General features: G+C 41.5%; 1 protein-coding gene across 4 annotated transcripts; it reads right to left on the bottom strand.

Moving 5' to 3' along the window:
- Positions 1–1,547: 1,547 nt before the first annotated feature.
- On the bottom strand, positions 1,548–20,425 carry DNAL1 (dynein axonemal light chain 1). Of its 4 annotated transcripts, none has more exons than XM_048948533.1 (8): positions 15,345–15,474; positions 12,995–13,033; positions 10,005–10,114; positions 9,486–9,541; positions 7,423–7,478; positions 6,396–6,522; positions 5,852–5,998; positions 1,548–5,363 (listed from the first exon to the last, which is right to left on the bottom strand). In XM_048948533.1, exons 1-8 carry the CDS (start codon positions 15,345–15,347, stop codon positions 5,317–5,319), a joined length of 585 nt encoding a protein of 194 aa, XP_048804490.1. In that variant the 5' UTR covers positions 15,348–15,474; the 3' UTR covers positions 1,548–5,316. The 4 variants fall into 4 exon arrangements, 3 of the variants coding, with proteins under 3 accessions (XP_048804490.1, XP_048804489.1, XP_048804488.1); XM_048948532.1 differs by lacking the exon at positions 15,345–15,474 and adding an exon at positions 14,879–14,978 and having other exon boundaries at positions 5,852–5,995; XM_048948531.1 differs by lacking the exon at positions 15,345–15,474 and adding an exon at positions 14,879–14,958.
- Positions 20,426–20,572: the final 147 nt, after the last annotated feature.

Consider the following 20,572-nt stretch of genomic DNA (forward strand, 5'->3'; position numbering starts at 1 on the left):
AGTATTTGGTGTCTATATAGCTCTGTTTGCTTTACAGAAACACTGGTGGTGTGTCCAACCCAAGCAAGCAGTAAATGAAGACAGCTGAATTCTGCTTCTGATGTTACGTAAACAGCTGCAGAGCTGAGGTGGCATGAAGTGAGTTGGTGCTTGAAGGGTGTGTATTACATCTGAACTTCTGAATAGTTGTAGGTGGGACAGAGGGCAGTACATCTAGACGAAATACATCTGGAACTGCTGGGAAAAGACGTAATGCTTCTTGCTGTTCAGGAATTAAATTGGCTACATGTAGAAACAGTGGTAGGTTATAACTCAAAACCAGTTGTAATTCATATTTTATCATATTTTTCATTCTTAATGTTTAAATATACATGTTAGTGAATACTCTGTTAAGGGCATGTGTCTGTTACCTGGATCTATTTTGGTTTTTTTAATATAGATATGGTAACATAGCATTGATCTAGCTTATTTCTCTGGTAATAGCTGGACTTCTTGCTGTGGGTTTTTAAACATCAATATCCTTCCCTCCATCCTCAAAGCAAAGCTTCCTTTGTTTTGGAAGCTGGCTGTTTATGCTGTTTATTCACTCCTTCTAACATGTGTGGGCATGAAAGTTCCTAAAAGATGCTATGTTGCAGAGATTGTAGCAATGTGCATTGATAGCTCACTGATCCCCTACAAGCTCTCAGTTAGAAGCTAAGAAGGCATACTCAGAGTAATTTCTCCTTGTTTTTTTAAGCTGACGAACTTGTACTTCCAGGATGTTGGCAAGGATGACAGGAAAAGGATTTAGTCGAGCAGCGTAAGAGCCCCTGCTTCAGCTGACTCCTGCAGATATGGATGTTGATCAGCAATAGCGTGTGAGGAAGTAAGTGGCAGTTATTTAGATGGCAAAGAAAATAATGCACTTGCCTCACTATCACAGCCTATGGGCAAGTGTTACAGGCTGACTGCACTGCACTAAAACTGGGCAAACGAAATTTGGATGATGGAAAATTAACAGTGGTAAGTTTAGGGCAGTTTGGTTTTCATCTTTTTAAAATGGGTAGATCCAAGGTTATTTCATCTACTGAGAGAACTTTATAAAGCACTTCAGTGATTTCTGAGCTCAAATGCATTTTGAGGGAGCAACATTATGAGGAATTTTGCAGTAATTCCCTAGACGTTTGTTTTTTCAATAGGCCTACAGCTATCAGTGCAGGATGATATTCTTATCCCTTTGAGGGTGACTACTGCGGGGTAGAAAGCTTTCTCATTTACATCATTTACATTTTCATGAGTTTTTAAACTACATTTCAGTGGCACTGTTTATTGAAGGCTGAAGTTCCTATTACAGAAGTTCATTAAGCACCAACCTTCTCCTGAGCTGGCTAAATGGAGTTGATTGTGTAATGCTATTCCCAGAGCTTGAATTCAAAGCAAACCTGTGATTTTTGTACTGAAAAAAGACTTACCCTTATTTAATGTACTTGCAATTTTTTTTTACCCCAAATAAAAATAGCAGACTTTTCTCTTAGGAACTAACAACAAATCTGACAACCAGTGTCTGTATTAAAAGACTGAAAAATATTTATGTATCAGATGACAACAATCACAATTAGATCAACATCTGTAAAGCCTAAATTATTTCCTATCCTAAAATATAGAGGCAATAAGAGACAGCATTTCCATACTATAAATACATTGCTCCCTGAGCAGCTAGGAAAAGTTAATGAGAACAAAAATTAATTTATGAAAATTCACCAGAAGCTGAGCCTATTCCATTACACAATAGCCAAAGACTTTTTTTTTTATAAAATAGCATTGTTATTTTTAAACAAGTTTCACATAAGTTCATTTATAAACGTAAGCCTAAATAATTTAAACACAGCAACTTTAACAGTTTGGTCATGCTACAAAATTACAGTATACAAAATGTCATCAAAAGTAGATGTTAAAAAGTGCTTTCTTGCTTGAAGATTTTCCTAGATGGATCTACTTCTCTTGTAATTTGAATCAGCTGCTGGTTCTTGGGTCTCTTCTCACATTTTTCCAGCCATTTGAAAGATAACCACTGCATACATCATCTCTTTGAAGAGAGGTCTGTGCTAACAAGCAAGTAAAATACCTATTTTCTATCTCTAATTTAATTGTAGGATATTTCTCTATATAATTAAGTGGATGCTAATCCTCCATAATTTCTGTGGGAAAAGCAGAATTCCACATGGCTTGCAAGTTTTACATGGGTGCTCTTCTCATCCATGAATAATAATGTGCTTAGGACATCATTAGATGTGGTGAGATGTGGGGGCGCAAAGAATAATACAGGAAGAATTCTTTCAGCATCTAACTGCTGCTCAGCCGCTCCCCTGGGCACACAGTCTGATCTCTGATAGTGTATCTGTGACGCAGTGCAGCTCCATCTGCATTGCAAATCAGTTGCTTAAATTCTATCATCTGTATCTTCTACCACATCCAGTGCATAATTTTTAAAGTGCAAATTTTAGAAATTGATTGAAACTTAATTTATTTGGGGCTAGTAAAGTCCATGGGATTTTGATTTGTGCTAGGCAGTAACCCACAATTCATCACATATAACATTAAGCTAAAACTCAGAAAAGGGTTAACTTACATGCAAAGGTTCTGCAGTATGCAGGAGGGTGAAGGCAAAGGAAAAGCTTCTAAGTTTACCTTGCTGCTGCGACAATTGTGCTGAGACTGGATGCCCTGTTCCTTTCAGTAATGACTGCTTTTATTTTCATATTTATAACGTAGTTGCAAAAAAAGAGAACTTGTGCTGTTAATTTGTGAAAAGAGCTGATGCCAACAGGCATATGCTATACCCAGCTCTACCAACGAACAACTGCAATAGTTATTGCTGGACTGATTAATGGTAATTAATCCGTGGAGCCTCAACTTGTCAATTACAAGAGCCAGGAACCTCTTGGAGGTTCCTCAAGCCTTGGCAACGGAACTATCTCCACCTAGAATGCTAAAGTTCTATTCTGTTCTCAGATTGTCCCACAATAGTCAAAGTAGAGTCTTTGCTGTATCTAATGCTGCCTTTGTAAATGTACAGAGTTAGACCATATTTAGATATTACAAAATTAACCAGTAGGATTATGTAGCACTGGACAACATTCTCATCTTTGTCTTGTTTCTTTTGAGGAGCTAATTAATTTATTTAATTAATTTAAGCTATACGTACCATAACTGCACACAGTGGTTTTTGAAGGTGCAGGGATTTAAATGCATTGCCTCTTGGCCAGAATCCATGCATATATTCTGCGTATTCTATCCTGAAAACAGCTGCACACACATCTGAAATTGGCTTTTCTATTTGTTGCTAACGTTTGAAGTTCTCACTATAAGCAGACTTTAATCACTTCATGCAAGGGCCCAAGCCTATTCCCTGTTGCCCTACCACAAAAGCTGAGGTCAGTGAAGACCATGTGTGCCCATAAGCTAGGTGCTCCTTCAAATCACATCCACTTTTCCAAAGCTGATTGGCTGCAAGTGAACTGAGTTGGTTTTAAGAGGCCAACGTGAAATGGTTGTTTGCTGTATAATACTCCCTCCCTGTGTGCTTCTTAATCATTGCTGCCTTTCCTAACGATAAAGCATAACACTAGAAGGAATTACAAGAGACTACAAAATCTGTAAAATAAATCCAGCTTTGGCCATTGTTCTTCTGACCTTATTTTAAGAAATGGATCTAAATGAAACTCGAGACTTATTTGTATCTGCCAGTTTAAGTTGGAATGCTTAAGCATTTCTCTAAAAATCACAGAATAACAAGAAAGAATATATTGAAACTAGGCTCTGCTTTCCTTGTAATCTTCACACCTTTTACTTAGATATTGATGAGCAATAGAACTATCTTCTACTAAAATTACACCTGGAGCTTGAGATCAATATCACTGTCGCCTGGGTCCCTTCCACCCTTTTATCCCTGCCCATGACTTTCCAGGATATCAACCCCTGCCACTCTTTCACAAACAAAAGTGGTGTTCTGAACTTCATCCCTTACATGTCTGCTCTAAAACCTGCAAGCACACTTTTCTAGTTTAAACAAAGATAATGCACTGAATTAGAAGAAAAGCTTAAAAACAATAAAAACAAGCTGCCAAAAAATCCACTTAGCTGAGTTGATCTATTTTCTAAAGGAAGTAGAGGGAACATTTTTTGCATCCAACAGTGCAATTATGTCTGTCTTTAGCATTACATACTGCTTTTCACTAAAAATAGTTACCTGCCATATAAGGAGGTTCACTAAAACAGTTAACGTGCAACAGAGCATGTTTAGTACATCTTCAATACTTATTTTCCAATACCCATTTCCCACCTTGTCTCACCTTCCTCAGTAACCACGTACACATTTCACTCATCTGTGCTTTAGAAAAAAAAATTAGTATCCCAAACCCAACCTTTTACATCTCAAGCCCAGGTCTCTTGTTCACTGTTTGTTTCTGAGTTTGTTTCTGAGCCCACTTATAGTTACATGAAAATTCCAGAGCTGAGAAGGATTACGTCCATCAATGAGCCAAAACAAGACTGGGAACAGGAACCAGCTGTAGGCCAATAGTCTACTTATTCCAATCAAAATAATTTATAAAAAAGAGAAAAAAAGATACTTTAGTCTCACTGAAACCATGCAAAGAATTCCCACTGCCTCTTTAAAATAAATAACATCATATAAGTTATACATGGCCTTCTAAGCAATGAAGTTAAGAGTTCCAATGCAAGAAGCCCAATTCCAAACTTGCAGTCCATAACAAGAGATCATGAGCCCATTACCTTTCTTGTGCGTATGTCCACAACTTCTGGGCCTATTTGGCATAATACTTAAGGGAATGAAAAGGCAAATTCACATACTTAAAATATTAAGGGATTCCCGTAACAGGATTAAACACAACAAAGTCTATAACATAGTTCTAAAATGTAACATTGTTCCTTTAGCAATGGTGTTTCAACTGAATGTTGGCCAGCTGCATCTAACAAGCTAAAATTGCTCTGTTGTAACACAAGAGCGAACAATAAGCACCACTAGTCAGGAATTAGGAATAGCTAGGTATTAGCTCAGGTAAAAGATCTCTCACTAACCAAACAAAAGATGAACTCAACTCCACTGGTCTCTGCAGAAGGTGTCAGAAGCTTGACAAAACTGGTGTGCCTGAAGTTTGGTAAATAACTCTTTGGGTAAGAGACTGTGGAGATAAGCTGGTCTTATAAACCTTGCCCAAAGCTTTTCTTCAAAACAAACATTTATACAAAAGTTCTATGTGCTGAGCAATCTGGAGATATTTAAATTATTAAACAACCAACGCAAAAGTCTCATCAGTTTCCTCCTTCTTCATCTTCTTCTTGCTTAATAACAAGGATACCTACAAGGAAAAAAAAGAAAAGATCTACAGATTTATGAAGAGATTATGCAAGAGAGTACAGTTAATGGTGATCTGCTTGAAAGCCAATCTGGACTATCAAAACGAGGAAAGAGTCAGGCTGTCAGAAAGAGGAAATAATTCTATTTTCCTGCTGCTGTCCAACTCCTGGCTCCACACAGGACCACCCTAAAATGAGAACGTATCTGAGAGCGTTGATGCTTTGCATTTTTTTGATCTCTGGCAAGCTCAGTGCCATGGCCACTTCTCTGGGGAATAGAGTGACATGCTAAAACTATTTGGCTGGTTAATTTCAAGAGTAAAGCCCAACCTGTGGGCTGCACACCATGTGGACAACTTTTCAGAAGATCCTGCAGCTGGTGCAGGATTGCACAGATGAGGTTTTGAGGTTACAATTTATTTCCCTGATCTTTCTACTACGCTTGTCACTTCTTGTCACTTAGATCAGTTGCCTCGTGCCCCAAACTTACCATCCAGCTTTTTCAGCTTGGGCACCCGTTTGGTTGCTTCTTCAATCCAGCTGTTCTTCTGATCAGAGGCGTATTTCTCTTGCAGTGGATTGCCTACAAACACCAGATCCTCTAATAATGGCAGCTCTGCCAGTCTCGCAAACTCTGCTGCAGCCACAAATATGAAAACACCAACCAGATTATGAACAAGGAAAGGACATCTGCACCAAACCTTCCTTTCAAACTCCATGCACACATAAATAGCTTGGGATACAAACAGATAGGGATCATTTGGACTTGAACTGGGAACAGGTTAAGGAACAAGTACACATTTCAAAAGAAGTCCAAGCAAGGTGATTCAAAGAACAAACTCCATTGAGCTTAGAGTTTAAATTCAATTTCCTATTTTTAATTTCTTGCATGAAGTATTTAGGGATTCTGTGTACTTCTGCAGGTTTATCAGTAAAACTTAAGCCCAAGGACATGGAGACCTGTTTTTTAACTTGCTTACCCATGCATTCACCATAATTTGTAGGAAGCTGCAGAATAGACTGGAATGGCTTACCCCAGTCTTTCACCAAATTATTGGACATGTAAAGAACCTTCAGCTTCTTCATTACACGGATACCCCTCAGTTTCTCAATGAAGTTGTACGAAATCCACAGCTCTTCTAGCGTATCTCCAACTGCTTCCTGGAAAATGACAGAGCTACTCAGGTAAGTGAAAGTAAGTCCTTATTCTTCAGACTCTCTTTTCTTCACCCCTGCAGGTCACCTCATGTAAGAAAAGACTAAGATCTACTGGTCTTCATTTCCTTTTAAGCAGGTTTCTAGTTAAGTATTACAAATACGCACGGGAACAAGAGCAAAGGATGTGAAATATATTTAGGATGTCAAAAATCACAGTATTAGAACAAGAGAAGGAACAGCAGTTGTTCCTAAGGCATAGGGACAGAGGAGACAAATGTGGCCGTTTGTGCACACAAGTGGCTGCTATTCAGCAACTCTTTCATTGGGGTTTTTATGCAGTACTAGGGAATGGTCTGTCTCAAGTGCACGTGTATTTTGGTCGTGTAGGACAGAAGTTGCTTTCATAACTCCCTCAAAAAGAGTGTTTTTATAAACCAGTTATTATAAATTTATTTCACTTTATGCTTAAGAGATAACAGCACCTCTAGAGGTGGCAATAGTTTTAAGCTGGAATATTCTGCAGGAGAAACACACAATACCTGAGAAGGAAGAAAATAATATCTATACTCATTTTTAACAAAGTTAATTGAAAAATATTCTGCTTTAATAGAGATATAATACAAATATAATAAAACTAATCCCATTTTTCCTCCAAGTATTCTTCCTATGCCCAGTAGATTCAGTCCCACCACGATCTTTTCCACAAAAGCAAACAAACCAACAGACAAAAACTATCTGAATTTTCAGAAATCATAGGCAAGAGAGTAAACATACCATTGTGCCAGAATAAAATCAAAATTTAGGGAATAAAATTCAGCCAAGACTTATAAACATGGGGCAATTATCCCACATCCTGGATAGCGCTGCACTCGGTTAGTAAGGAGTTAATTAAGATGCACATACCAATCCATTCAAGTTCTTAATATTATTTCTTCCCAAAGACAAAATCCTCAAATTTTCTGAAATAGATAACAGAAAGTTTCTCATTCATAAGTGATTTCTTAAGTATAAGAAGATGTTATAATTCAGGTAAAACTCCATACTCCTAAAAAACCTACATTCCAAAAAGATTGTCTTAAGAAAGAATGACACAACAGAAATAAAAACTGACGATGACTGGGAGTTGATGCAGAGGACAACCCAGAAATGTGCTCACAAGCACAGAGTTGTTCATTTGTAGGTTACCCACTGAAATTCAGTCCACATAAATACTGAAAAAAACTAGAATTTCATCCTACACCTGAACTCTGTTGGTTTGCTAGCACTGATTTCACACAGTTCTTACCCTTTCTTTTCCAGGTTAAAAAATAAAATTGTTCTAATCTCATTTTAATGCTGTATAGAGGTAGCATATAAAGCTGTCAGACTGAAGTCTGATAAGAAATATTTCAGCTTAATTTAGAACCCTGACAAATAAGCTTCTGAAGTGAGCTACTCTTGCTGGAGGTTAGTGTAATATTAGTGTAACTCAAATCTATGACAAAATAGCAGTCTTTCCAGAAAACTCCTTTTCAGTATTCACATAAGCTTTCTTGCAAGTATTAACAAGCAAATAACTAATAACTACAGTAACTAACGGTGAGACTAATGAATGTCCCAGTCCAGTAGCAACAGGCTGCAGAGATAGCAATGTAGTGCCTGGAGATTGCTACAGATAAAGATTTGAGGCTGATCTAAAACAGGTAGTTGTATGTTCTATCTCCAGGAATGCAGGGATGAAACCACAACTGGCAGACGTTCTAAAACAGAAAAACTAGTTAGAAAATAGTTACAATAAAAATAGTTAGAAACTAGTTAGAAAAAATATGAGGCACAATCAGAATTCTTTTTCTCTTTAAATGCAACAGCTTAACACATGGCCATGGCTCAAAATATGAGAACTCATCATCAGTCACAGTCTAAAGTCAGCTACAGCTAATATTCTCCAGACTATCCCTACAGTTCCCCATCCACAGGAGAGAGACGATCCGGCTACCCTCATTCTCTCTGTACCACATGTTTAGAAAGTACAAGCCTGCACTAGCTTTAGAAATTCCTAAGAGGTGAGAGGATAGTGACAAACACAAAAATGAAAGACTGCAGAAAACATCACACCTTCAAGTCATTTCTAACTGCCATTATTGTTCTTTAGTGCTCCTCTTCTGAGATATTAAGTGTTTTAGAAGCAGTAAGAAGTTCCTCAAGAAATATTTTCACACAGTTGAACAGAAATGTAACACTTGCTGCTATCATTTAAATCCTCCTCACGTGCATGGACGCTGAGGTGTGGTGCTTTGCACAGAATTACCTACTCAGCATGATGACAATATCACTATGCACACTAATATTAATCTTTTCTATCCAAAAACAGTGCTGGACACTTAAGAGGATTTCTCAGTGTGCTCTTTGCAATGAACAAAAGCAAACACGTAATAATTGCTTGATGGTTTTTCATTGCTGTAAGCATCGATTTCTCTCAAGGAAGGCAATAGTAACTGTGAGCTCCTCCCATTCTGTACCTTACAGACTGTGAAGTTCCATTTTGTCTCGCCTCCAGATTCCATCCCGGCCCCCAACACTCTGACCTCAGCAACAGACTATGCCACAATTATTACGCTGTTCAACTGCAGACCCTCTCCAACATCAGTGTGGAAATTAGTTGTTAAATCACTCTAGAATCAATTACTGAATATAATAACTCAGTTCCACTGGAGACTACATAGCTACTTCTGCATGGATTTTTTTTTACTGAGCTTGCACAGCAAAACAACTGCCAAGACTGCACAGAGACACATGCATTAGTATGCTTTTACTGCTAAACATGCATTCTTCAGGAAGACTGATAATTTTAAAGTCGACTGCAACCTTCTAAGAGGAAGAAGTTAAAAAGGATAAGAAAAGGTATAAAGCTAGACACACATTACAAATTGTAGTATATTTCCTATCCACAACTAGAAAACAATTATAATCACTGGTTTGTCACTTACTTAGGCTGTTCAAGTTGGCAATTCTTTCAATGCAGTTTGTAGACAATGAAAGCTTCCTTTAAAAGCAAGAACAATCAACTCTCAGAACAAAAGGAATCACTATATTAGAAGAGTTCCACATCTAAACACCACTGCGCTAGACATATCTGTCTATTCTTCTCTCAAGCATCACGATTTCTGTGACTTTGTTTAGCTTCTAGGAAAGTACCACATGTTCCTAACTTCACATACAGGATGACCTTTGTCAGCACAGCCTTAACAAGTGCACAGAAACTTAGTTCTGAGGCAGTTCTAATTTCTTTTGGAAAGCCCTGACTCTGTCTCTTTTTTTCCTCTGTCTTATCGCCTACACAGACAACACTACATTTTTCTCAGCTAAACAGCAGCTGAACTGACTTGGTACCTAGAGCTAATTAGATAACCTGCATGCCACTACATGTTGCCATTTGGGCACATTAACCAAATTAGTACAAATAGAAGAGAATGCTTGGTTTCCAATTTGTCTTTAGCTTAACTTACTCGCAGTTAACAAGAGTGGAGAGAGATTCATCCATCTTCTCTACAGGAGGAATCTGGCCATACAGTTTCACTTCCTTTGCCTCTGAAGCCTTCTGGCCATTTTTTTCTTCCTAAGGAAAAGAGAAGGTAAAGAATATGCTCACTGCACAAAATCTCTAAGAACTGTTGTACTAAAACATTCCTATGAAAGTAATTACTACAGAGGTAATTCCAATATATTAATAAAAGAAATTACTGAAAAGAGAAAGCGTTTTTAATACTGTGCTTCAAGAGCCCTGCTAGTGCAGTATAAAGAGTGGAAGAGTAGCTTAGCTCCAACATACTAAAAGCAGATATACATTAAATACCCTTTTTTTTTTTTTTTTTTTTTTTTTTAAATTGGAGTTACATTTAATCAAAGTAATTCAGGTGTCCTCTACTGACAAGAAATTGAGAATAACTGGAGGTCTGAAACTCTGAATCACGGTGAAGACTGCCATGTGGGAGCCAGAAGCTTATGTAGCAGAAACACATTCTTAAAACCTCTGACAGAAATCTCCTTTCCTCTTCACTCAGAAAACTCAGAACTCACACCCATCTCGCAGCACAAACTCAGAAGGCAGGGGAGTGCATTCTGGGCGGAAATCTCAACAGCACTTTCCTCAGATCTTCCCTCAGCTTTAACCATTTTTATAGCTCCCACGTATTCCTCCTCCTGAAATGGGAGCTGTGACTGCTGCTCCCCTGAGGTGGCGCTAGCGCTCAGCCTCAAGCCCGTAACTCAGCTCTACCTCCTACAGAACACACATGAAAAGAGAAACTGATCACACTCTTCACAAAAAATGGAAGAAAAAAACAACAACAACAAACAGTGTAGGACAGAAAGGAGAGAGCTCTGAGTCTGGACTGATAATATTCCACCTTTGAATCAAAGGCCAATTAGAAATCAGAGAAATTGCAGTGTAAAGGAATAAACCCTGATAGTTCACAGAATTCTCCAAACAAACAAAAAAATCCCTTCTAGTTAGTCATTAGAAAGGAGTGGAAGATTTCACGCTTCAGAGAGTACATTAGAAGACAGATTTTCTATTTACAACTAAAGTTGGTGACTTTCTAGATTAAATACTTTATAGAGTTCAGAGATTTGGAAGAGTTGTCGTAACTGCAGCATTTGGGTGTGTTTATTAAAAAAATACACCCTGTGAAATCTTTTAAAATTCCAAAGTGATGGTAATTATCCACTCAAGACTTGGACCGAGTATCTTTTTCAGCAGTAACACCAGTTGTGACAGCTGCTTCCCTGACAGCACAAAGGGAACGCTCTGTCGATTCACTCAGCGCTCAGTGGGAAGACTGGAGCTCTGTTAACAAAGGGGAAATCTGTTCTGTTTTCAAAACAAGGAGTCTTGTTTTCTCCCCCATTTTTATGCAGCTAATGAAAAGTGAGAGAGCTGAGGTCAGTTTTCTATCTTTACTTGAGAAGAAAATGAATTGCTTCCCAGAAACATGTAAGAATAGCACAGCACACAAGATCAGACATCATTTTGTCTTACGTGCCCAAAATACTTCAGGCAACTTAATTTAATAGAGCATTATTATGTTGCCATGTTTCACTAAAAATTCCAACCTCTGTCCAAATTCAGTACGATAGGATTTTTATTCATAATTAGCAATTTAGTAAACAAGTGTGCCACACGTTTTGCTAGAATATGGTGAACTGCTCAAACTGAGTCACTACACAAACTTGAAACTTCAATTTCCTTTGCTAACGACAAGGACAACCGTGCATCTATCTGCATTTAGCCTTGGCTTATAATCTTATAGTCGCCTTAAACCAACAGACAAAATTACATTATCTCTTAAAACAGGACAGAGAGGGAGCCCCAAACATGGCCTGTGGTGGAGGGTGTGCAGCTGAAGAAAGAAGATTCTTCCAGGCTGCAACCCACCTCTGAAACAAACCTCAGATGGAATACCACCATAAGTACTGAGAAACCACGGGTAGAAGAGCACTTTTTTTAAGCACAGGCTACCTGGTTGCCAAGTTAAAGTTGCTTTGATTTAATTCATTTCGTTCTGACTGTAGAACACAGGTAAACCATTATGCCAAAGGGAAGAAATACATCTGGAATGCAACACAACAGCAGATCCAATGTTATAAATCACACGGACACACATTAGTAGCAGGACAGGGAAAATTTTCCTCCTCCAAAACAACATGAACAGAACAGCACACTCAGCACTTTGTAGTTAACATAAATGGAAACTCACTGACATGGATCTACTGCTTCTGAGAGACACGTGACAAAGGAGCAAATGTGAAATAAATCTTTAACAGAAAACATGAAGTTCAGGTTTTGGAGGGCAGAAAGAGTGAGAGAGGAGAAGGAAAAGCACTTTAAAAAAAACCTCAGCTCATATCTCTAGTAATAGAAACATCTGTAAGCTGTTGTATTCTCACCAAGGGAGCAAGAGTGAAGTTCGTGGGTGAAAGTAAAAATAAATGTGAAAGACTGAAGGTACTAAATGATGACTGTATTAAAACAGTACTTTAAAAACAAGAAGCTCAGCTTTGCACCGTGCACAATGTGAGGGACAGCACTACCTGCCAATACAGAAGGTTCACTGACTTCAGTACAGTCAGTATTTCATATTTGTTCACCCTGTGGGAAGAACCGTACTCAGGTAAAACGAACAGGGCATAATGCAACATACAGCATCTCCAACTTTAAACTTCTTTGTAGCCTCAGGCCTTCTATCAATGCATATTCAGCAGAATACGGTGAGAGAGCAAAACAGGCTCATCTTTACCAGACATATCAATTTAGCAAGACCACACAGAAAATCCAACAGAACTGATTATTATTCAATAATAGGAATAGAATTTTTACTCTATGAAACTTCTAGCAAACATCTGTTAGAGTAAGCCTGAAAAAAAAAGAAAATTAAATATAGTAAAAATCCATGCCACTGAGTACTGCAAAGCAGCTAGATACTCTTTTATTACTTACCCATTTGGCTAGAGCTTCTTTGATAGTTGTTGCTTTTGCCTAAAACAAACAAATTAAAATGAATGTTCATTGCAAATTTTCAACTGGCTTCTTCACTTCTCCCCTTTTTCTTTTCCTGTCCTGCTTTTCTCCTCTCTTCCACCACTTCCCTGCAGGATCTTCCTCTAGCTGAAGCTCAGAAGCTATGACTCCTAGAGTGGCTCTTCATTTTATTTTGGGGAACTCGGAAGCATTTTCAGAAGTAATAAGCTGGACTTCTGAGAGCACATTATTCTACTGACTTTATTCTCTTGCCCAGCTTGGAGCATAATCTGGGCACCTCTGACAGTGAAATTCAACTGAATTCAAGGGCATTAGAAATTACTGCACTGAAAAACGTGGTCTGACACTCTTATGAAAACACACTATCACTGTGCATTAGTAATCTCCTGCTCATCTGTGAATAGACAGAAGGATAAAGCCCGTTAGAATTCACTGGGGAAAAGAAGATACCTCTTACCAAAAAATTAAGAGCAATCTGAAATGTGTATATTTCTTTTTTTTCTAATAATTTTGTCATCAAATCACGTAACATGAACACATACATTATCAGTTAAAAACAATCTGAGTGCTCCTGTAGGAGGCTCTTCAAGGATCGACTCACTGAGCAACCTTTAGGTGCCACTAACTTTCAACTTTTCTGCCTCACATCAGTCCCATTACAACCAGATGGCAATATCCGTAACAGTAGTATGAAGAGAAACTGATACATCCTGAACACAGTCAAAGACATTTTTCAAGTTAAAAAGGCTCCAGAGACTGACATCCCACCAGCACTGACCAACAGCCTCCTTTCTAGCAAGCCAGTGTAGCACAACCACACATGGCAGCTTTCTCTGGTAATCAGATCCCCTCAAAAATGGGAGAGGGAAGGAAAAAAGGAAGAAAAAAAAAAAAGAAAGATAGCTAAGAAACTACTGCCAAAAATCTCAGGGGAATTCACCTCGGGTCACAGAGCTTTAATACCAGATACTTTTGACTACTGAAAGTTCTGGACTCAGTGGTAAAAAACCCATGACAGCTGCCAAGAGAACAGCTACAGGCACAGAATGCCCAGCAACAGCTTAGACCCATCCAGACCAAGGACTTTGAGCTTCATCTTGTCTGTCCCACACAGCAGCCAGCTCCAGGCCCAGCTGCAGACAGGGGGTGAACTTCTGCCACAACACAGCCTCCTTGGTGCCTGCTGCAAGCCATCCCAAGTGATCACCTCTTGCTCAGAACACAACCCCAGCTCCTGCTCCAGCAGTCTTCCTGAGACTCCAATTAGCAGCCATAGCAGTGTGACAGCTAAGCCAAGTGGCTTCTAGTTGTTTCTTTTTTCAGATGGGAAGTTTCCAGCACTTTTCCACAGTTCTGCTAGCTCACTGTTGTGCTATTTGAGGCCATGGCCTCAGTCCCTCACAGAGCCTCCTGCTGTCCCAGCTCCAGGCATAAAACCAGACCAGATTTAAAGCGGAGAACCAGGTGCACACAGAAACAATCAGCACAGGGCTTATCAAGAGAATGTGCGCCAATGACTTTGTATTGCTCTTTGAAGCACACTGGAAATTTCCCTAGATAAGCAGCCTCCTGCGGCAGAAGGCACTATGGCTGATGGGGAAGCCTCCCTCGGAAGGCTGCTTTCGGAGTCCCCAGATGGATACTGAACAACCTGCTGCAGGGATGGAGGCGAAAGAAAGTCACACAGCCTCAAGGGCCATCAGAGGCTGAAGCGGCCACCTGAGACATCGCCATCAGGGCTCCAGGAACAAGAAATATAACAGCAGAAAACAAATGTATTTAAGCTATAATGATTGAAATATTCTTCTTCCCAGAAAGAGGTCTTTTGAGCACGGGGCGTACCGACACCGAGCTTTTACAAACTGCGGTCCCGCCAAGACACCGGCGAGGCTCTGCCTTCGCTTGCATCCATTTATCGGCAGTCAGGAGCGGGTCGGAGCCGCCCGGCAGGAGAAAGCAGGCCCGTCCGTGCGGCACCGCAGACGCCGCCGCCCCACAGCCGAGCGCCGGGAGCACCTCTCACGCGGTGGCACCGCAGCATCCGCGGGCGGGATTCCTCCGCTCCCGCCGCCGCGAGCCGCCCGGAGCCCCGCTTCCCCGGGCACGGCGAGGCCGCACCGCCCGTCCCACGCGAGCACCGCTTGGGGACGGCGCCGAGGGACCGCCACCGCCCTGCCTCGCTCGCTCTCGGCCCGGAGCGGGGCCCCCCGCCGCCGCGTCTCGAGGACGCCCCAGCACCGTCTCCCCGAGCCGCCGGCCTTCCCCGCGCGCGCGGCCCTCCCCCCCGCCCGGCTCTGACGGGACCCACCATCGCCGTCGCTACCGTCGACGCTCCGGTTGCTATGGCACGGCCGTCTCCCGCGCATGCGTGGCACCGCGGACGCGTCGGGGCCGAGGGGCCGAGCAAGAAGGAGGCCGCGCCTGGCGACCGCGGAGCTCCGCCGCCGCGCGCGGGCCCGGCCCGGAAGTCGCGTAGGGGGCGCTCCGCGACGCATTGTGGGACGCGGCGCAGGGGCTGCCGCGGTCCTCAAGGCCGGCCCGGCTCGTTCTGCCCCGTCCCGCCTCCGGTACCGACAACAGAAAGGCCACGCCCCGCCTCCGTCGCCGTGCGCTTTTTATTGAATTAAAATCGCTCTGTGAAAGTTACAGCGGTTGGCGGAGGACGACCCTTGCCCGGGCCGCCCCTCACGGAGCCGGCGCCCCCCGGCTGCTGCCCGCGCTCCTTCAGCCCTAAAGCGGGTCCGGATCCCCACGTTGCCTTCGCCTCCTTCGTGCGGCACCTCCGCGCCCGGCTCATCAGGTGAATCCAGCCGTCGGAGAAACGCCACGGGACGTCTGCCGTGGAAGGCGTGCAAACGATGTAAGTGATACTTGAGCCGGGCACCCAGCTTAGCTTTCCTTCGCTTCGGGCAGTGGCTGCGCCTGTCTTTGCGGTGTCTGTAAAGTAGTTTTGGTCTCCCAGCAGCGATGTGAAATACAAAACACTAGTACAAAAACTGGTCGGTTTCCTACAAGCCATCTAGTGAATGTTTATGTTCAGAAGCATCCTGACCTGTCCACCAAAGTATCTCCACAGTAAAATAATAACATTTTATTTAAACAAGGGAGGAGAAATAAAGATACCTCATTGCCAAACAAATGAGCTACTCAAAACACAGTATCTAATTCTCACACTGCCTTGCTTTTAAATAAGTACTTATCTTTAAATCGCAGGTACCTGATGATATCTAATATTGAATTACTTAAGGGCTTGATCTTTTAAAACAATGTTTGGAGACTTTTAAGCTACCTGTCATGGTTTGGGTTTATTTTTGTCCGTCTCATTTCCGAGTCTCCAGCTTGCAGTGCTGCACAGCAACTGATGAACCGTGGTCAGACTGCAGTACGGAGACAGGTATCAGTCCTGAGCGGGTCATGAATGTTACGGCAGGTCGTTTGTACTGGCAAGGACAGACAGAACAAGAAACCTATATGCAACCCTTTTCTCAATAGCTGCAACTTGGAAGAAAGGAAGGGCAGTAAGGATGAGCAGCACCTCACGGTGCACATCACAGCAGGATGTGCTGTGGGACTCTTGGGGCAGCTAGGATGAGTGGAGGTCCGAGCATCAGATAAGGCTCTGCAAAGGCTCTTCAGCCAGAGAGTTGAGGAAGGCTCGGTGTGAGGACATCTTTGCTGGAGTTAAGTGGATGAAGTTTATCTTGTAAGGAGTGTATGGTTAAATAACTGGCAGTGATGGTGTGTGGAGAACAAGTGACTTGACTCAAATGATAAGGAGTAATATGAGCTGCAGAAAGCTAATCAGGCCTGAACATAATGATAGTCAACTGGAGAGAAAACATCCCTGAGAGCAGAGCAAAAGTCACTATCGTTTATGACGGTTTTGTTTCTTTTTGGGCAGCAGGTCTGACTTGGAAGGAGAATTCTATCAGTTGAAGCCCCTATTAAATAGGCCTTCAGCATTGGCAAGACCCTCGTCACAGACAAGAGTCATTTGGGAAGAAATTGTTTCTTTCTACCTAATTGGTAGAGAACAATAAGATACTAGGATTAATTAGTATGAAAAACAATCTCAGGCAGCCTGGGTCAGAAGATCCCAGATTACCCTTTTCTTTAGTATTATTTTGTATTATGATCATTACTGCAAGAGGACAGCTTTTTACAACCTGTCTCACAGTCTTCTACTTGCCAGCTCTTCTGTCTCTCACCTTCCTTCCTAATAACAGCTGTCAGCATCTGTTGACACCATTAACGAAGAGTTCCACACGTAATTAAACTCCAGCTTAATAGCAAGTGTTAATTATTTAAAACAAGTAATGAGAGAAGCAAGATTTGCAGATGGTAATAACTGCATTTAACTGTGCTACGCAACAGAATATCAGTACTCCCAAGACTCAACTGCCCACCCAAGGCATTACAGGAACAGATGGTTACATCCCCAGTTCAGGACACCACTGGTGCTGCCTGCCTCTATAGTTGGAAGTACTCTTCCCTTTCTGGATTTAAGCACAGCTGTTGTTGGAAAGAGGCAAGATTGTTTCCAACAGAAGACCACTGTTTCAGGCCAATGTATAAGAAACTTATTAAAATGAAGATCCCCAGCTTTGTGCAAGTAGAAAACACATCCAAAGTACCAAAGTGTATGGCTATAAATCAGAAAGTTCTAGGCTAAAATAATCTGAGACCCGAAGCCAGAATCATTCATCATTTTGATATCAAAGTTCATGGCCCACAGGTTGCCAATGTTCTCCCAGGCGAAAAACAATCTCTCATTTCTAAGGGTACAGGCTGGCAGTGAAGTTCTTTGATTCATAAATACTGAAGCAAGAAAGCACCTATCAGAAAGCACTTTCTTCAGACACTTGTTTCTTGATAGCATGACCAGTTCAGACCCAAATTTGTATTACAGTGCAGCCTACTTATTATCACTTCACTTCTCTTCGGCATACCTACTTAAAGTAACTTGGGCTAGTGCAAATCAATCCCTTTCTGTCTTGATCTATATATGTAACTGTCATTTGGCTATTTCGCATTTCAGAGCTTTTCTCAGTCAACACCTCCAATTCTCCAGTCATTGTGGCGGCTCAAGCTCAGCGACAACAACTTACAGGTGCTGAAGTGTTCATCCCAGATGCAAGTGCAGAAACTCCTGAATCTTTCTCCAGGAGTGTTCCTGGGCATGAGCGTGCGCTTTGCTCTCTCCACCCCCCAACACAGGCACCCCCAGAACACGATCCAGAGCTACCTGACAAAACGGAGTAGAAGGAGGATCGATTCGGTGGCCTGCTCCTGGATAACTCAGCAGTTCAAAGTTTTCTTTCCCATGCTGGCGTAGGCGCCCAATTGCTAGCTCAGCGTATAAGGAGCTCTTCCACATACGATCAGCTTCCCCTACTACTAGGAGAAAGTGACCTTCTGCTTTTTCTATGGGGATTGTGCAAGAGGAATTGGCAGGATTTGCTGGGTCATCCAGAGCTTCAAAAGTGTCAAATACACCAGTGTCAGAAACGCTGACCTTATTCATATCAAAACGCAGCCCAGGCAGAGTTGTCTCACCATAATGGAGGTCTGCAACCGTGTTCGAACTACAGCCGGAGATACAGACAGCAGCCACTACTTCTGGTAGGAAGGTGATCATGGAGAGTGCTAATTCTGCACCTTTCCCAGTCCCAATCACTCCAACTCCTGGCCCCTTCACCTTCAGATTAAGATGCGGTTGCAGGGAAGAGAGGAAGAAAGGAATAAATACATGTTATAATAGGGTTAGCCATCAAATGTCTTTGAAGTTGTGTTATTAAAAAAAAAAAGTTAATTATTGATGTGACCTGTTGGAAAGCTATAGCCTGGACCCAGACTTCTTCAGAGCCAATAATAAATGTCAAACACCATAAAATAACACTGGTATCACATTTGTGCTAGGAACAACAAGTACAATCACTTGGAACTCAACCGCTGTGTATTTTCTTGCAAATATTTTCCCCCAGACAGGTAGCAGGAAATTCAAATACAGTCAATTACAAAATATGTCCCTGGCACATAAAGTCATCTCACAAATGACATTTGAGAATTAGATATGTATTCAGCCTTTTCCTGTTCTAGCCTGGAGAGTAAAACAAAGGAACATCTCAAGTTATCAAATCAAATCATCTGTAGCACTGAGCAGTGCTGTGCCACCCTCTCGTAAGCTAACTGCTTTCATTAAAACAACAAACAAAACCCCACAAAAACACCACATACATACATCACCACTGTTCCAGCTGAAGGTTGTTCCAGCACTTCATTGTCCTCGTGATCAGCATTTGTCAATTTTCCAATGTGCATTTACTTAATGGCCTGCTTGTGGTGGAAGAAATACACTCTGCAGTGATACGCATTGCTGCCTACGTAGGACCTACACTTTTTCCATTACGGAGCCTAAATCTGACCAAAGACATTCCAAGAAAATCACTGCCACCACGTGGGCATGGCTACCAAATCTTCCCTAGTTCCTTGTCTGGAGAGATCTCTCCTTACACTCACCTTTGGGTGACGCTGTAGAAATCTAGCTGCCTCCTCAAAGTACTCAAGTTTAAATTCTTTCATGACCTTAGGCAGATCTTCAAAGTCAAAATATGGCAGAGAAAGAGCTGCAAAACCACGGGTAGCCAGGAGACTGGATCTAAATTCAACCAAACCTCCTTCATCACCATACATGTCAATGACTCCTGGAAAGGGGCCATCCCCTGGATTGAGAAGAGGTACAGAGCACAAGTTATCAAACAGGACTCTAAGAAGTATCTAGCTAAGTTTGAAAATCAAAATATAGAAAGCATTAGATGTTTTCTGTAACTACTCATAAATTTTCCATTTGCACAGCTGAGATTACAGACTGGTGCTGTGTGTGACTTCAGCTAATTCAGGTTCTGAGCTTCCTATGAAAGTAAGAGAACAGCTAAACATATTTTGTTAAAAAAACTGTTTTCTCAGTGTATTTTGCAACGATCTTAAACTCTCACCCTCAGAACAATCATGCTTCAAATCAGCTCTTTTTCCCCACAAAGAAGCCATTCCTTAATTAGCAAAGTGAAAACACGTTACTCATGAGGCAATAGCATTAAGGCCAAGGATATACAAATCCCGAAATAAGGCACACCAACAAAAGCACAGCAGAGACACCCACTGCAGGATGAAATCAGCTCAACTCACTCACTCTATCTCAGCATCAGCACTGTCACAGCCAGCAGCCAAATTGCTATTGCAAGTGTGAAATGACAGAGTAAAACTGAGAGCCGCGTGGGTGCACTTAGGTGTGTGTGACTGATGCACAGATAAACATGCATATATGTGCTTGCCCTGTAAAACTACAGGGATTTCCAGAACCACAACTTCAAGCAACCATGATTTTGCAGTGAAGTTTGTGTTGTTTATATTTCAGTCTGTTATTCTAACAGATTTTGTGTTAAAAGCTCTTGCAACCATAAAGAGCCCGGGTATTTTGGGGGTTTATTCTGGGAAGGTGTGGTGTCTTGCCACCAGATGTCACCACTGACGGATTCA

The sequence above is a fragment of the Lagopus muta genome, chromosome 6 (assembly GCF_023343835.1).
Source record: "Lagopus muta isolate bLagMut1 chromosome 6, bLagMut1 primary, whole genome shotgun sequence".
NCBI classification, from domain to species: Eukaryota; Metazoa; Chordata; class Aves; order Galliformes; family Phasianidae; genus Lagopus; species Lagopus muta.

Excerpts from the sequence above, each read along its gene's own strand:
- DNAL1 (XM_048948531.1), bottom strand. The coding sequence starts at position 14,944 with ATGCAAGCGAAGGCAGAGCCTCGCCGGTGTCTTGGCGGGACCGCAGTT. Across the intron at positions 13,034-14,878 it reads TTTGTAAAAGCTCGGTGTCG|GCAAAAGCAACAACTATCAA; the intron begins GTACGCCCCGTG and ends TGTTTGTTTTAG. Across the intron at positions 10,115-12,994 it reads AAGAAGCTCTAGCCAAATGG|GAAGAAAAAAATGGCCAGAA; the intron begins GTAAGTAATAAA and ends TCTTTTCCTTAG.